The sequence below is a fragment of the Equus caballus genome, chromosome 6 (genome assembly GCF_041296265.1).
Source record: "Equus caballus isolate H_3958 breed thoroughbred chromosome 6, TB-T2T, whole genome shotgun sequence".
NCBI lineage: Eukaryota > Metazoa > Chordata > Mammalia > Perissodactyla > Equidae > Equus > Equus caballus.
The window spans coordinates 84,907,540-84,925,762 of record NC_091689.1 but is presented as its reverse complement, the minus strand read 5'-3'; the positions used below and the strand labels follow the sequence as shown (position 1 = coordinate 84,925,762).

The window sequence follows — 18,223 nt, the reverse complement described above, 5'->3', positions numbered from 1 at the left end:
CACAGTGAAGTGGTATACAACCCATGTGTGAGAGGAAGGGAAATGAAAGAACTCTCTCTCCGGTCTGACCTGACGTGGATGAGTGTCAGAACAATGACAAATCATATGTATACATTATTAAAACAAATGATTCACTCCCACTAATACATTTGGCTCAGTTAGCTTCCTGGATTCTTATTTAGTATTCCTATAGCTAAAGAAAGGAAAGAAAAGCAGAGAAAGTAGGTCAAAAACTTTCACTTCCTCTCCTTATTTTTTTGGTTCCTTCTTTACTTTCCCATTTCCTTTTTTTCCTGAAAGAACTTGTACTACAAATGAGGAGAAGAGGTGAAAACTCAGAGTAGAGAAGAAAGAGTTATGCAAAGGATTCCTGTGAAAGGTGATTTTTTAAATGTTAGAAAAATTGGCTAATTGATAGAAAGAACTAGAGTAAGGACCTCGGTTCACATTATAAAAAAATACTTTTCATTAACTAAAATTTTACAATAATATATTAAAGTTTAACATTAACAATATTTATCTGATTTTGAGTGGGTAAGTGTATGTACTAAATTGAAAGAGAAAAGACCAGTAAATAACATTATATACAAATACTGTACTTCTCTACACCAAAAATTAAGATGTTAAAAGAAAATAGCAACGCAGAAGAATATTTGCACAAATAATGACGGGACAATGGGTCAAATCTGTTCTGGTTCCAGGACTGGCCCTATCTATACCTCCACTCAGAAATGGTTGTTTCTAGGTTGTGAGATTATATTTTTGGAATAGTCCACGTTTTGAAATACGTATTTGGATAATAAAAATTCTAGGGCCATACTGGTGTGGAGTTTTGGCTACACCAAATTACTTAGTGTCCCAGTACCTCAATTTCATCTTTTGAAAATGGTGATAAAAATGATACATAGCACACAGTACCTCTTCTTTATGTACCAGTGTTTATTATTATAAAACGTATCATTTTACATTAAGAAGAAAAAGGAGAGATATAAATTAGTAGAATGTTATTTACACACATTTTCCTTGTGAATAATTGCTTCTCAAATAATACATTGTGGGCTCCCTTTTCACAGGAGTAGTAACTCTAGGGATGACACTCCTCGGAATATAAGCCTGGAGCTTTGGGAAAAATTGGACCTTTACTCAGAAGTGTTCTATATAACCATTAACATTGTGTACTGCCACCTACACAATGGGACTGTTATCTTTTCCAAATAAATATCAGTTTACTTTCTTTGTAGAATAAAGTTAAAGAATATTGCACACAAATATAATATTATTTTAATTACTATATATTAACAGCTCTTCATATTTACATCTTAACTGAGGAAAAATTGAAAGAAAAATATTATTACCATATCATAAGTTCAAAACATATACGGTTTCATATATTCCAAGCAAAGAAAATAATGATGCATATACCTATACTATTAGAAATATTATTTAGGAAAATGTAGAAAAATATTTGCTGCCATATACATACACAATCTTGATATAATAATTTTACAAGAACAAGGATAGCTAGGATCCTTAGAAAACAAAATGTGTCCATTGTATAATGGTTTTCCACATATCAGTGAGAAAATCATCTCCTGTGTAATATTCTTTTCACAGCATCTTTCACATCTCTGTTTCTCAGACTATATATTAGAGGATTTAGCATTGGTATCACAAGTGTGTAGAGCACAGCTATAATCTTGCTTTGCTCTGGTGAGGAGATGGCCCCAGGCTGGGCATACATGAAGAACACAGTCCCGCAGAATAAACTCACCACTGCTATATGGGAGTCACAGGTGGAGAAGGTCTTACTCCTGCCATGGGTGGAGGGGATCTTCAGGACAGTGGAGAGGATAGAAGCATAAGAAGCAAGAATGACATTTGTGGTGGTGATGATGATGAGAGCAGAGAGAATAAACAGTACGATCTCATTCACAAAGGTGTCAGCACATGAGATCTTGATCAGGGCTGGGACATCACAGAAAAAGTGGTCCGATCTGTTTTCTCCACAGAAATGCAAACTGAAGGTGCAACTTGTTTGTATCATGGAGTTGATGCACCCACAGATATAGGACCCAGTTACCAATTGAACACAGACTTTCTGGGACATGTGCACAGGGTAAAGCAGCGGGGAGCAAACGGCGGAGAATCGATCAAATGCCATGACAGGCAGAAGAAAGCCTTCAGTTGTGACAAACAGGGCAAAGAAGAAAAATTGAGCAGCACAGCCACTGTAAGAAATTTTCTTTTCATTAGACAAGAAGTTGGCTAAAGTTTTGGGAGCAATGACTGTGGAGTAGCAGAGATCTAAATAGGACAAATTTCTAAGGAAGAAATACATAGGCATTTGAAGTCTGGAGTCCATCTTAGTGACAGTTATCATGCTGATATTTCCCACCACAGTGGCCACGTAGAGCAGCAAGAACACCAGGAATAAGAGGATCTGTATCTTTGGAGGGGTCCTGAACCCCAGCAGAATAAACTCAGTCACCTCTGAGTAATTCTTACCCAGATGACTCTTCATAGCTGAGACATAGGTGGAGCTGTGGAGAGATGGTAAAAATGACAGAAATGAGTGACCAGAATGCTTGTTTTAGTAAAAATAACTAGGAACCAGCATGGAAAAATTTTTGTTTCATTATATTCCCAATATTTTAAGAAACACCAATGAATACAAACACTTTTAAAAAGTCTTCCTAGTGAAAAGTTCGATCTGATTGATTAGCCTTTTTAGATGTACTTATAAGCAAATGATGCAGATTTGCTCTCTAAGTGTGCATTGGGGAAATGGAGGTCTAAGAAAATGTCTGGAAACAACAGCTTGTGCTTTTTTTTAATTTCTTGATTTATTATCAATTTACAGCCATTGAAGTTGCCTCCTTTAGTGGAAGTAATTTCTCATAGACATTATAATTCACTTAAGATTTTATTCAATTGATGGTCTCTTTTTATTTTTACTGATTAGTTTATCCACAAAGAAAAATAATATACAAAAATTGTATCTGTCTCCCTCATATTAGAAGAAAGACTTCAGATCCTGACAAAAACGTCGTCCTTTTATGTATTAACCTCATATCCTTATTTCTCTCATTATTTTTGTCCCTATGGTGACATAGACTCTTAGTGGCACAGTTCATCTGCTACAAAGAGAATTGACACTTGTTTGTGTTTCCTGAACACAGTAAAATCAGACTTTGATTGTTTTCCTCCCTTCCTTCCATTTTCCCTCCCTCCTTTCTTCTTCCTTCCCATTTTTGTTCCCTTTGGATTTTTCAGATTGAAATGCAAGTGTAGAATTCTAAGGTCTTGGACAGAGATTTTTCTGTCATTTCAGAAACCAGCAAATATAATTAGAAATACAAAGATCTGTACATAGAAGGCACAAAAGACAATTTAAAGACTGCTACAAATGAAAAAACAGAAATATATATTTAAACAAGCTTACATTATATTTATTTAGGCTCATGCTGTTATGACTATATAACGTTTGTACATAAAATACAGTGGAAAGGAGGAGAAAAGAATTAATTTTTATTCTAATTTTATGAATGGAGAAACTGACAAAAATAGATATAAGAGGCTAATTTAGAATCATGAGATCGAGCGGCATAGTACTTTACTATTCAATACTCTATCATAAAATATGGAAGAAAACTGACAAATGATCAATTCAAAAATTCACATACTATGGAAATGTATTTTAAAATTTTATAATTATATGAATCTATAAATCTGTAGAATATAACTTTATATATAAATTATAATAAATAAATAAATAAAATTATATATGATATAAAATATTCAATGTCTCCTATAATGTCTTTAAATTTTTACTGCTTTTGTTGCTATAGTTTCACTAATTTTGACTTCTTTTAAGGCTGGTTGGGACTATAGAAGTATATTAGAAACTATTTGGTCCAGCCACAATATCTAGTTTCTTGAAAAAATTAAATGTTGACTGACTGATTTTAGAAGGTATACGAACGGTCAAAATAACCTCTGGTTATCAACCACAAAAATGCTAGTCTCCTTAAATTCATATTTTACATTAACAAGTTTTCGGTTTCAATAGAAAAATTGAAACGAAAAGAAAGAAATGTAATTAAAGCTACGTAAAAGAAGAGTGTTGAGGGGCCGGCCCTGTGTCCGAATGGTTTTAAGTTCTGGAGCTCCTCTTCGGTGGCCCAGGGTTTCGCTGCTTCCGATCCTGGTCTTCGACATGGCACCGCTGATCAAGCCATGCTGAGATGGTGTCCCACATAGCACAACCAGAGCCACTCACAACTAGAATATGCAGCTATGTACTGGAGGGCTTTGGGGAGAAGAAGAAGAAAAAGAAAAGAAAAAGAAGATTGGCAACGGTTCTTAGCTCAGGTGCCAATCTTAAAAAAAAAAAAAAACATAAAAAAAGAAAGAAGAGTGTTGAGAATAAACAAATTAAATATAAGACAGTCTCAAGAATGAATACTACTTCTTATCTTAGTAAACCCTCACTATATTTGAAATCAAGTACATTCGCAAAGAAACACAATTATGAAAAGAAGCAAACCGGTGTTAGGAAGTTTTTCGGCAACATGGATTGCATTTCCTCACTGTTCACGTCACCACTCAAATTGCTAAGTTGAACAAGTATTAGCAAAAATTATACCGTCTCTCCCTCTCTCTCTCTCTCAGTTTACTGTACTTTTCATTGATTAAACCAACAAGTAGATCTGAGATGGATCTTGAGAGAAATTTTCTCATGGGGAGGGAAACCACGCAGTGGGCATTCCCGCTGCAAGATAATCATCAGGGACTAAAGGTCCTTCTCATCAGTAATTCGTTTTGCATCAAATGAACAAAAAGAGAGAGAGAGAGAGGGAGAATAAATTATTAATAAGTAAACTTACCAAGCTTTTAGAAAGTTAGAAGGACTCTCTAGAGGACATGAGAACTAAATTTCTACTTATAGAACAAAATGATTTTAAAAAACACATTTGGATCAGAAATATTTGATTCTTCTTTTATTTTCGTGATTTACAGAGAGGGAAAGTCATGATATTTCCTTTGAATGGATTATAACCCTTACTTTTAGAAACTCATTTCTTATCTCTACTGTAAATACATCCTGCTTTTATTCATCAGAGGAAAATTAGTACAGAGAATAAGCTAAACAGTTAATGGAAGAGTTGAAGGAAGGGAATGTTGAAGTAATTAGAGATTAGCAAGAGCAGGCAGTCATACCTCCATCTATGATCTCAAGGCACAAGAAGAGTGGTCTTAAAAGATCCTAGAAGTCTAGAAGTGTCTTCAAGAGTGAGAACCATGATGAGAACCATAGTGCCTGGTAGGTGCTAGAATCAAATAGAGAAACACCCTAAGAAGTATATTGAAAGAGCAAGAAATTCTGTCTCTTGATACATCCTCAGTTCTGCCATTGTACTGTGAAAGCACTGGATTTGGCCCACAAGCTGTAGTTGGATGACCACTCCTCTAGAATGTACAAAGATTCCTCAACTAACCTTTGAGAATGAAAGAATCTTACATGAAATTTTTCATGACTCTCCACAATCATATTCCATGCATTTCAAAATGTTCCTAAAGATCCTAGTTTTTTCTGCTATTTCCCTTTAGCTAGGAAAACTTTCTTGGGCATCTCTTAGAGTGCAAATTTGGCATAATGTATCCTAGTTTTCCTTTATCTGAACGGTTCCTGAATTTGCCTTCAATTCTGAAGTGTATTTTCCTTGATATAACATTTTGGTTTGGTCTCTTCCCCCATCTGTAAGCACTTTAAAGATGCTGTTCCATTGTCTTCTGGTTTGAATTGTTTCTGACAGTCTATGCTCTAACTTGTATTTACCTGTATTAACATCTCTTTTTCCCTAGCAATTTCACTAACGTTCTCTTTTTGATTCACTTTCAGAAATTTTATTCTGATGTGCCTTCATTTGATTTTCTTTCTCTTTATCCTCCTTGAGTTTGTGAACTTTCTTGCATCTGTTAGTTTATAGTTGTCATCAACTTTGAAAAAGGTTTTGAGAGTTATAGTTTCTAACATTTCTGGCCCCTCTTCTTCCAATTACCTTTGTAATATTTTCTCATTTCTCACTGAATGTCTGTTCATTTTTTCCCTATTTACTCTATGCTTATGTTTAATTTATTTCTATTGCTATGTGTTCTAGTTTAAAACATTTTCTTCTTGATATGTTTCCTTTTTCTCAGGAGTTGCAGTCATTCTCTGCTTATTGTCCAATATCTAAAAATATTTGGTCCGTATATTTTCTCCAGAGTTTAGTTTTTTGTTACAGAAGGCAAAACTTGCAGTAGTTATTCTTTCATGAAAGATGTGACAACATCTTAAATTTATTGCTCTTTAAACATTAAATGCCCTTTAAATTTGTAGTAAACACACACTTCAGTGAGATTTTATTATTCCTTATGTATTGAAGTATTTTATTTGTTAATATTGTGCTTAAAAATGCTTAAATTAACTTTATGAGATTTATCTATAATTTTTTATTTTGATGTCTATGTGAGACTGATGACAGACATAAACACAGTCAGGAAATCTTTCCTTTATGACTATTCCTGAAAGAGCTTATGCATAAAGTCTTATTTCTTTATTAAACATTTGGAAGTAAACACTGGTGAAGCCATTTAGGCAAGGGCCATTCTTCATGGGAAGATTACTAATGAAAATGTAATTTCTTTAATAGAATACTTTAAACTTTAAATTTCTTTTTATACATCATTTTGTTCTATTTAAAATAATTTTATTTAAAAAAACAAGAATTGGTAAAAATACAGCTTACTACACTCCGTTTTTTAATATCAGTAGGCTCCTTAGTGACATCCCATCTTTCATTTCTGATGCTTATGATTTAATGCTGCTAGTTTACCATTGTTAAGTTGGCTAGGGGTTTAAAATCTTTCTGATAAGAGTCTTACTCATCTTTCAAAGAATCGAGGTTAAGCTATGTGATTACTCAGTATTATTCACATTTTTTCTATTTAACTAATCTTTATCTACATTATTCACCTTCTTTCATTTTTTGCTTTGACTTCCTGTTTTCTGTTTCACATTTTTAAGGTAGATTAACTTATCGATGATCCTGCTTTTCTTCTTTGTACTATTTACCGAGAAGGTTTTGTATATCCATCTAAGTACTTCTTTTTCTGCCTTCTAGAAGTTAGATATATCATAATTTATTACAATTTAATTTAATTTCTTTTTTATTCCTTGGATTTTTAGGAAGTGTTTATTTTTGATGTCTATGTTCATAGAGTTTTCTGGTTATCTAATTATTATTGATTTCCATATTAATTCGACATGATCAAAGAACACTCACTGAATGATTTCAACCTTTGAATTTGTGATGAGTTTCTTAATGTCCCATCTATTATGAATGACAGTAAGAGTTTGATATGTATGTATAAGCAGCAGCATGTTGTTATCGCTAATGCTATTGTGGGAAATTTAAAGATGAGAAAAAGTATATGGGATTCTGGTTCATTTCATAGATTAGATATCCAAGCTCTGCCCCATGTGCTTTCTAGTCACCGATGTTGGAAAATTAAAGTGTTTCCTGCTACTAGGGTTCTTGACTCAGATTTTGTTCTACCAATTATATCCATACAAACTCAGAATTTGGAAGAGGATCAACTTTTTGTTCCTTTTGTCTTTTTCTACCTTTTGGGAAGGTTGTGGAAACAGGTGGGTTTTCTTCTGCAGCATTGTAGTGTCCCCAACTTCCTAGAGAAGCTATTTTGATGAATGAGAAAGTAATGACCTTTTTTTGTTTCTATGTATCTGATCCTTGGGTCTGAGCTATGATGCTGTGTTTTGAAATCATACTTCCAACGGTAGCCCTCTTTGTGAATTAATCCTATGTGGCTCTAAGGGTCATTACAAGAGTATCACTCGAAGTTCCTTCAGCCTTTCCAAATTTGATAAGCCTTGGTTCACATTAATAAATAATTTCTAGCTTAAAATACCTAGACTGCTTTCTCTTCCTACACTGACCAAACTTTTACTAATACTGTATTGTGATATGGAAAAGCTCTGGCCCCATATCATCTCGCCATCTATATGCCAAAAAATTCCAGAGAAATTCTGGTAATAACTTCTAATTAAAAGAGAGATTTTACAGAAATAGGATTAAAATTAACAGAGAGAAACATTGAGGTAAAAATGACATCCTTGTAATATTCAGCTCATTAAATAGGGTATCATGTCTCTGATTTAAAATTAGTCTTTTAGTCACACAGTAGTTTTTTGTTTTTTTTTAATAAAGGTCACCTTCATGTAATGGTTCTCAACCTTCATTCTGACAACTTTTTTTAACAGTTTTTTTTTTTTAAAGATTGACATCTGAGCTAACAACTGTTGCCAATCTTCTTTATTTTTTCTGGTTTTTCTCCCCAAATCCTCCCAGTACATAGTTGTATATTTTAGTTGTGAGTCCTTCTAACTGTGGGATGTGGGACGCTGCCTCAGCATGGCCTAATGAGGGGTGCCATGTCCATGCCCAGGATCCCAACCAGAGAAAACCTGGACTGCCCAAGTGGAGTGCGCGAACTTAACCGCTCAGCCGTGGCACCGGCCCCTCACACAGTAGTTTTTAATAATTTTTAAATATAGGTATTGATCTCATAACTATTTTTACTGAGTATTTTTTAAAATTTTTACTGATTTCTTTTGTTTCTTCCATTATATTTTCTAACTGTTTAGTATTGAAGGAAAGCATAGAATTAGCAAAACATTGTCTGACTTTGTGATTTAGAAGGCATTTGTCATATCACGAAATATGTCTACATCAAGAAATACAGGTAAACCATAATTGGGAGTGAATTTTTGTCTTTTTTAAATCAGAGCAAATGTAATTTACTACATAATTTAAAATATCCATTTATCTAAAACTTTTCTCAAGGTGTAAAAACTTTTCTATCTCTTTCTCTATGCCTATAAATATGTCCGCTGTGATAATTATCAGAAAGCTTTTCTTTGTCAATGAAGGAAATAAAGTCCAGAGAAATTCCCAAAAGATACTCATAAGCAGAGAAGGAGAAGACCCTTGTATTTGGACTATTATTAGACTGTTTGGATCTGAGGTTCCCACAGTCCTCATGGACAACAGCCCTAGAGCCTGCACTTGTGTCTCTGTAATTGACTTTGTGATTACTCCTCTCCCAGTGGAATTCATCACAGAGGATGAGCAAAACCTCAATGCTGAAATATCCTAAAATAAGATTTTACAGGAATAAAAATAACTAAGGCCATCATAAAGAACCACCTTTGATACTGTACCAGATGATCATGGACTCTGGATGACACAAGGTTGCTATGCTCCTTAAATACCATGATCATCCATACGTGAAGACATATACAGTATACGAGAAGTCAGAAAAGGATGTTTCCTTGATATATATTTCTTGTCCTGACTGAGGAGTGAGAGCCCTTGAATTGATGCAGCTTTGGTAGAACGTCATTTACGGCAGTGTAAGGATTGGAACGTTCACCAGCTTCTCTCTCTGCTTCAAACAAAGGGCTAAATGATCACAGCATTTTTTAAGTAAGCAACTACCAATGGAAATGAAATATTTGTAATGAGGCAATAGAAATGCATTTATTTGGGGGCCAGCCCCGTGGACTAGTGGTTAATTTCTGCATGCTCTGCTCCTTTGTCCTGAGTTCAGTTCTCTGGAGTGGACCTGCACCACTTCTCAGCAGCCACACTGTGGTGAAGACCCAAATACAAAATAGAGGAAGCTTGGCACAGATGTTGGCTCAGGGAGAATCTTCCTCAAGGAAAAAGAGGAAGAATGGCAACAGATGTTAGCCCAGGACAAATCTTCCTCAGCAGAAAAAACAAAAAACAAAAAAACCTTTATTTGGGAGAATAATTTTGATCTAAGAAAATGAACGTACATTTTTAATTACCTTTATAGAATTTTATTTTATCTGTGCTTAGTGATTTTGATGTTATTAATTTTTTTTTTAAAGATTGGCACCTAGGCTAACAACTGTTGCCAATCTTCTTTTTTTTTTTTTTTTGAAGGATTGGCACCTGAGCTAACTGTTGCCAATCTTTTTTTTTTTCTGCTTTATTTCCCAATCCCCCCTGGTACATAGTTGTATATCTTAGTTGCAGGCCCTTCTAGTTGTGGGATGTGGGACGCCACCTCAACGTGGCCTGACGAGTGGTGCCATGTCCACGCCCAGGATCCGAACCCTGGGCTGCTGCAGCAGAGCGTGCAAACTTAACCACTCAGCCACGGAGCCGACCCCTGATGTTATTAATTTTTAAGTAACAATAACTTATCTGTTTTTATTGCACTTTAAAAGATGGCTACAGTAATAATGGAAAATAAATAGATTTAAGTAGAATAAGGTAAAAATATTTTGAAATATATATATATATAACTGTCATGTAATAAGCCAAACACTAACTTGGCTGACATAATTCCTACAAACACTATAACAGAAATTATAAATACTTCTTATATTCTAGATTCTATGTACAGCATATGTTAAATAAAGATAATTTTTAACTATAAATATTTTGGGACTAGAAATTCAGAATGGGAGTAAGATTAGACAATAAAATATGCTACATTCTTGCTCAACTCCATGCAAATGAATGATTTAAATACAGTAACTAAAAAACTTCTTAATAGGAGAACAGTCTCAGAAGCCTAGTGCTATCTAATCCAAATTCTTGATACTTCATGACATCAACATTGTTTTATATGCAACATTTAACTAAGCTGTAAATAGTTTATTTCCACATTTATGAGAGCATTTACGGCACTAGGATCAAAGCCAAGAGTTCATTTATTTGCTTTCTGCTTCTCAGCAGGGTTCTGCCATGGGTGACAGGGGAGCAAGCAATCACTCAGAACTGACTGACTTCATTCTTTTGGGCTTCAGGGTCCGCCCAGAGCTCCATATCTTCCTCTTCCTGCTAATTCTGCTTGTATATGCCATGGTCCTTCTGGGGAATAGTGGAATGATAACCATCATAATGACCGATCCCCGGCTGAACACACCAATGTATTTCTTCCTAGGCAACCTCTCCTTCATTGATCTCTTCTACTCCTCTGTTATTGCACCCAAGGCTATGATCAACTTCTGGTCTGAGAACAAGTCCATCTCCTTTGCAGGCTGTGTGACCCAGCTCTTCCTCTTTGCTCTCTTCATTGTGACTGAGGGATTTCTCCTGGCAGCCATGGCTTATGACCGCTTCATCGCAATCTGCAACCCTCTCCTCTATTCTGTTCAGATGTCTACACATCTCTGTACGCAGTTGGTGGCTGGTTCTTATTTTTGTGGTTTCATCACCTCAGTTCTTCAGACCAGCATGACATTTATTTTATCTTTTTGTGCTTCTCAGGCCATTGACCACTTTTACTGTGATTACCGTCCACTTCAGAGGATTTCTTGTTCTGATCTCTACATTCATAAGATAGTTTCTTTTTTCCTATGCAGCATTATCATTTTGCCTACCATAATTGTCATTATTGTGTCCTATATGTATATTGTGTCCACAGTGTTAAAGATACGCTCCACGGAAGGACGTAAGAAAGCCTTCTCCACTTGCAGCTCTCACCTAGGAGCTGTGAGTGTAATATACGGTGCCATCATTTTTATGTATGTCATCCCTGACAGATTTCCTGAGCTGAGTAAAGTAGCCTCCTTATGTTACACCTTAGTCACTCCCATGTTGAATCCTCTGATTTACTCTCTGAGAAACAAAGATGTAAAAGAAGCTCTGAGAAAGATCCTGGGGAAAAAATTATTTTTATTTAATTCGATTTTAAAATTTATGTAACTGAAAGGCCTGGACTTTATGAAAATTTAGGGAAGCACTTACACAAAAAATGCACCTCCTGATGTTAGAAATATTTAATCTTAATGAGTTTATTTCTTTGAATTCCGTGTAATTTCAGTTGAAAATATATTTGCATCATATTTTGCCTGGCTGTTGATTTGGAAGTGCAATGGCTTTCTCCATACTTCATCTTCATTTCGGTTAAATATAAGATTGACATGTCTTTTGTCTTTATGGAAAAATGTATTCTTAGTTTTCTGCTGTCTTGTTATTTGAGATTTATTGTTTATCATGAAACAGTAACATATGTAATGTGGATGTGTACATAATTGGTAGAGGTAACAAAATTTGATGTCATAAGCAGATAGATGAAAATATCAGGTTTACTGAAGAATTCTTTTTGTGTACTTAGAGAATCAGATACTCTGCAGTGTACAGAATCCAAAGGATGCTATGTGAGTCACTCTTAATTGTCCAGTGGCTGAATGAGTGACACACTTATTTCACGGTTTCTCATCTTGAATATGTTATTCATGAAAATTCTCACCTTTCACAAGAAAACAGTTATGAAAATAAATTAAAATTACACATAGGTTTTTTGTTATATATGTCTTTGTGACAATTCGCCAAATTGATATTGAATTTTTATGTACTCTTTACCATACAAACATCCCTAGGAATAAATGATTTCTATACTTAACCTCACAATCTAATGAGGAGACAATTGTTGAATAGAGAACTAAACTGCCACATGGTAAACCCAGTGAAAAGAGATAGATAGAAAATACAAAGGGAGTGGAGTCTCTACAAGAGAGCGGTCTTAATGATCAGGGAAAACTTGTAAGCACATTTTTAAAAATAACATAGAACTGAACAAGATGAAATAGATAGGTTTCTCTGCAAAGAGAAATAAATAACTATATAGTCAACTGCGTGATGTTTAATAACTGCTTTTTAATGCACAAGATAGGGATAGATGGGATTTAAAAGGAAATTCATACAGATCATGCAAATCTATATGACAAACCAAGGAAGATAAATTTTATTCTGTAGACAAAGGGTAAGCATTGGGCATTTTTCAGAAAGGTAGTATCATGTTCATATTGGCATTTTAAAAAAAATAGCAGTGGAAGCTGGTGAGAAATAAATATTCATACAGAGAAGATGGGAGTCACAGAAAATGTGCGCTCACCCAAGTAAGAGCTTATGGTGGCTTTAAAAAGGGCAGTCTTATCACAGATAGTGAAGAGAGGAAGTATCTTTAAAATAGCAGGTAAAATATGCTGAATATTGATCGATGGTTGATAAAACGAGAATGAGGTATCAGTGAATAATGACTTTTAATGTTTCAGCATCTATTACTGGGGAAATGCTACCTCACAATGAGGACAATGAGGAAGAAAATATAATATTAATAAGAGGTAATTGTTAACTTAGGAGCTAAGAAGATAAGCTCAGGAATCAGACTGAGCTTTCACATTCTGTTTTCCCTCTGTAGCTTTGGGCAGGTTACATAATATCTCTATATTTTCATTTCCTCATGTCAAATGGGGTGCATAATACAATCTACATCTTAGAGTTACTTGAAGGATTAAATTATATAGATTTCATATAAATTGGTTAAATCTGTATACTTAACAGGTGCCAGATTTGTTCTTTCCTCATGCCCTCAATACCACGTCATGTGAAATCTCAGAGAGGAAGAAAATAATTTTCTCTGCCCCTTTCCCTGACTCTCTGTCATGGAGCATCCACAATTCTCCAGGATGCCCTTTTTTAATTTCCATAGACAGATCTTGAGGAACTGCTTGTGTATTTCAGTTTTTTCTTTCTGATGAGAACTAATAGAAAAGATTAAAAAATGACAAATAAAAACAAACAGGGCCTCCAATTAGATGCAAAATAGTATCCTACCATCAAATACTGTACCTATCTCTATACCCATGTCTTTATTTAATGATCCCCTCTACAACTTAACAAATGCTTCCTTTTTCATCCACATTTTTAAAAATATGGATTACTGGGGAAAATTGTGAACACACTGGGTAGAAAAACTTTATGAAGATCTTCAGGTAAGTGGTCACTGTGCTAAGGTGGAGTCCTGCCTCTCTCTGCAGAAGAAGCAGAAATATATTTAGGTTGAAAGAGGTACATTTTGCTAACCCTCCTCTGGGAGTACAATATAGAATTCTTCAGGCAGCACTCTGAGTCCTGTAACGGAACAAGCCTGCAATGAAAGGGGCTCCTGATTCTTTGTAATTCCAGCCCACCTAATGACCAGGCACAGTGTTCTTGTCCATTGGATATTGATATTCTTATGTTAAACTGAGAAATAAATCCTAGCAATAGAGTTGACTGTCCAGGGAGAAGAATGTTCCTCTATATTCACTACACATCTCCCTGCAACCACCATCAGACTCCACACATACACATAAACACAAACATAATTGTAGTCTCTCTCTGTCTCTGTCTCTCTCTATCTCTGTCTCTCACACACAAACACATACACATCACACATACAACACACACCAGAATACCTTCGAGAAAAACTTCAAAGAATGGTCACTGATTGAATCATCTCCTAGAGCAATGTATGTCCAATGACATCCAGCTGACTCAGAAAAGAATTTTCAGGCTGAGGTAGAGGCTAACAAACCTTACTCTAAGAGGATATGCATCAGGTTGGTGTCAAAATGGTGGCATAGGCAGACTCTGAACTCACCTCCTCCCATGAACATAACCAAGTTAAAACTATTCTTGGAAAGATTACTCCTGAGAAGGAACTGAAAATTGGATAAAAAGAACCCCTGCAACATGGGGCAGTCCTGACCGAGGCAGAAGAGGCAAAATTCCTTTATGGAGAGAAAAAAAACACCTTTGCAAGCCATGGTACTTCATAGCCATCCAGGAGAAATCCTAAGGTATGCAGCCTTCCCTGGAGGAGTGGGGAACCTGAGTAGGGGAATGTTACCACAATAAACATCCTTCAGACTCAGAACAACTGAAACAAGTGTCATAATATCTGGCTTTGCTGGCTATTAACTACAACAGGGAATAGCCCTAGAAAAGTTATTGGACATAAGTGGGAAAAAGTCAGCTCTTAAAGGACCCATACACAAATTCACCTGTTTGGGGAAGCAACCTAAAGTCACCAGAAAGAAAGGTTCACAGTCCTTTCATGAAAACAGACTCACTTGATATGCTATGAGTGCATCTGAGTGAGAGGTGAGACCTCTCCAGGGACTGAGAAATTGGCAGCAGCCATTATTACAACCTAGTACAAGCATGCTAACAGATGCTGGCAGATGCCATTGGAGTTTTCTCCTGGCCTATTAGCCTAGGGTGTGTTCTGACCACTAGAGTGCCAATTTAAACAAGCTCACGTAGGTCAGGCAGCCCACCCTAGGAACTGGTCCCACCCAACAGCAAGCCCTCAGGCAACTTTTCAGCCTGAATAGCCTGGGTACCTGGATCCTCTGGAGGCAATGAAGTAGGTCTGCCTCTTCAAGACAGGGCATGCAAGAGGAGAGGCTGGAGTGGGTAGGCCATTGCTGGAGTGTGGGAGGGGCCTCTGCAATGAGGCAGCTGGTTACACTCCAGGGGATTGGGACATATACATGGGCCAGGACTGTGTTGATGAAGTGTGTAGACCTCTGGGCTGTGGGGCTTATCAGTGGCAGAAGACCTGTGCTTCTCAAACAGCAACAGAAGGGATCGGCCCCACTTTCCAAAGCCTGAAACAATTGGGTGCTCCTGTGCCTGGCACTGGCCCCACTCAGTTGCAATCCTGAGAGGGCTGGGCAACAGCCTTGCAGGCTGGAGGTCTACAGCAATTTTAAGCCCCTGAGCATAGCAACCAGTCATGATGGCGGCCTACTCACTTAACAGAAAAACTGCAATAAGAAGACACTATTAGACCTTGCAGCCAACTGTGCAAGGGCTCCTAAAAACCTGATAAGTGACTGAAGGGTCCATAGTAGGCACACAGAGCTGAGCATTACAAACGGCTGGCCAGGGAACAGACTAGACTCCCTGGGCACCTGCAACAAGAGCAAGCCTGCCACAACAGATGGACACAAATAGTCCACACAGGGGTCATTCCTGGAACTGCTGATGAGAAGGAAGCACACTCTGGGCCTCCAAAGACATCTCTTATGTAACACAACTTCTCCAAGATCAGGAGACACACCTGACCCACCTAATACACAGATAAAAGCACAAAGAAAAAGGCAAAATGAGGAGGCAAAGGAATACATTCCAAGCAAGGGAACAGGAAAAAACCCCAGAAAAGAACTAAATGAAACAGAAATAAACAATCTACCTGACAAAGAGTTCAAACAAAAAGTCATAAGGATGCTCACTGATCTTGGGAAACGAATGGATGAACACAGTGAGAAGATCAAGAAATAACGGGAAAATATACAAAAGGACCAAAGTTCTTCATTTCTTCAAAAATGAAGGATACAATACTAGAAATGAAAAATTCACTAGAGAGACTCAATAGCAGAGTAGATGATACAGAAGAATGGATCAGTGAGCTGAACAAAAGACCAGAGGAAATCACCCAAGCTGAACAGATAAGAAAAAAAAAGAATTAAAAAGAACGAGAACAGTCCAAGGAAACTCTGGGACAACAGCAAGCACACTAACATTTGTATTATAGGCATCCCAGAAGGAGAAGAGAAAGACAAAGGGGCAGAGACTCTATTTGAAGAAATAATAGCTGAAAAGTTTCCTAACATAAGGAAGGAAACAGACATCCAAGTACAGGAAGCACAGAGAACACCAAACAAGATAAACACAAGGAGGTCCACACCAACACAGGTTATAATTAAAATGTCCAAAATTAAAGATAAAGAGAAAATCCTAAATACCACAAGGAAAAGACACCAAGTTACATACAAAAGAAACCACATATGGTTATTAGCTGACTTCTCAGCAGAAACCTTATAGGATAGAAGGGAGGGGCATGATATATTTACAGGGCTGAAAGGAAAATACCTACAGCCAAGAATACTCTACCAGCAAGGTTACCATTCAGAAGGGAAGGAGAAATAAACAATTTCCTTGACAAGCAAAAATTAAAGGAGTTTATCCCCAAGAACCAGTTTTACAAGAAATGCTAAAGGGACTTATTTAAGTGGGAAAGAGAAGACCACAAATGGGAATAAGAAAATTATTTTTTAAAAAAACAAAGGAGAGCTGGCCCGTGGCCGAGTGGATAAGTTCACACACTTTGCTACAGCGGCCGAGGTTTTTACTGATTTGAATACTGGGCATGGACATGGCAGTGCTCATCAGACCATGCTGAGGCAGCATCCCACATAGCACAACCAGAGGCACTCACAACTAGAATATGCAACTATGTGCTGGGGGAGCTTTGGGGGACAGAAGAAAGAAAAAATTTTTTTAAAAAAAGAAGATTGACAACAGTTGTTAGCTCAGGTGCCAATCTTTAAAAAAAAAAAAGGTAATAAATTTACTGGTAAAGGCAAAAATACAATAAAGGTAGCAGATTAGCCACCTAGGAGGATAATGTGGAGATCAAAAGACAAAAGTACTAACATCACCTATTTCAATGATAAGAAGGTAAAAAAAAATACAAAATAAGAGGTTAGATATACCAAAAACATAAAATGTGGGAGTGGGGAGCAAAAGATTAGAGCTTTTAGAAAGAGGTCAAACTAAAGAGACGATTGAGTCCATATAGATTACCATATATGTAGATTATTATATATGAACCTCATGGTAATTACAAAGCAGAAACCTATAATAAATACACAAATAATTAAGTGAAAGGAACCCGAACATAATATGAAAGAAAGCCATCAAACCACGAGGGAAGAGAAGAGAGAAGAAAGGAACAGAGAAGAACTATTAACACTCAGAAAAGAAGCAATAAAATGGCAATAAGTACATATTTATCAATAGCTACTTTAAATGTCAATGCTCCAACCAGAAGGCATAGGGGTTCCAATTGGAAAATTAAAAAAGACCCATATATATGCTGCATACAATAAACACACTTCATACCTAAAGATAGTCACAAACTTGAATGAAGGGATGGAAAAAGATAGTCCATGAAAATGGCAAAGAAAAGGAAGCTGGGGTAGCAATACTTATATCAGACAAAATAGTCTTTAAAACGAAAACGGACTTATTTCATTCAGCATAATACCCTCAAGGTCCATCCATGTTGTGACAAATGGCCGGATTTCATCATTTCTTATGGCTAAGTAGTAGTCCATCATGTAGAAATACCACATCTTCTTTATCCATTCGTCCCTTCATGGGCACCTAGGTTGCTTCCATGTCTTGGCTATTGTGTATAATGCTGCAATAAACATAGGGGGGCAAGTATCTGTATGCCTTTGTGTTTTCAAGTTCTTTTGATAAATACCCAGCAGTGGGAT

General features: G+C 36.3%; 2 protein-coding genes across 2 annotated transcripts; one reads left to right on the top strand and one right to left on the bottom strand.

Annotated features, from left to right (window-relative positions):
• Nucleotides 1–1,585: 1,585 nt before the first annotated feature.
• On the bottom strand, nucleotides 1,586–2,521 carry OR9R10 (olfactory receptor family 9 subfamily R member 10). Its single transcript, NM_001391827.1, has one exon. It carries the CDS (start codon nucleotides 2,519–2,521, stop codon nucleotides 1,586–1,588), a length of 936 nt encoding a protein of 311 aa, NP_001378756.1.
• An 8,274-nt stretch (nucleotides 2,522–10,795) lies between these two features.
• OR9K2N (olfactory receptor family 9 subfamily K member 2N) lies at nucleotides 10,796–11,810 on the top strand. The gene has a single exon (XM_014740790.3). It carries the CDS (start codon nucleotides 10,848–10,850, stop codon nucleotides 11,808–11,810), a length of 963 nt encoding a protein of 320 aa, XP_014596276.3. The 5' UTR covers nucleotides 10,796–10,847.
• The last annotated feature ends 6,413 nt before the right edge of the window (nucleotides 11,811–18,223 follow it).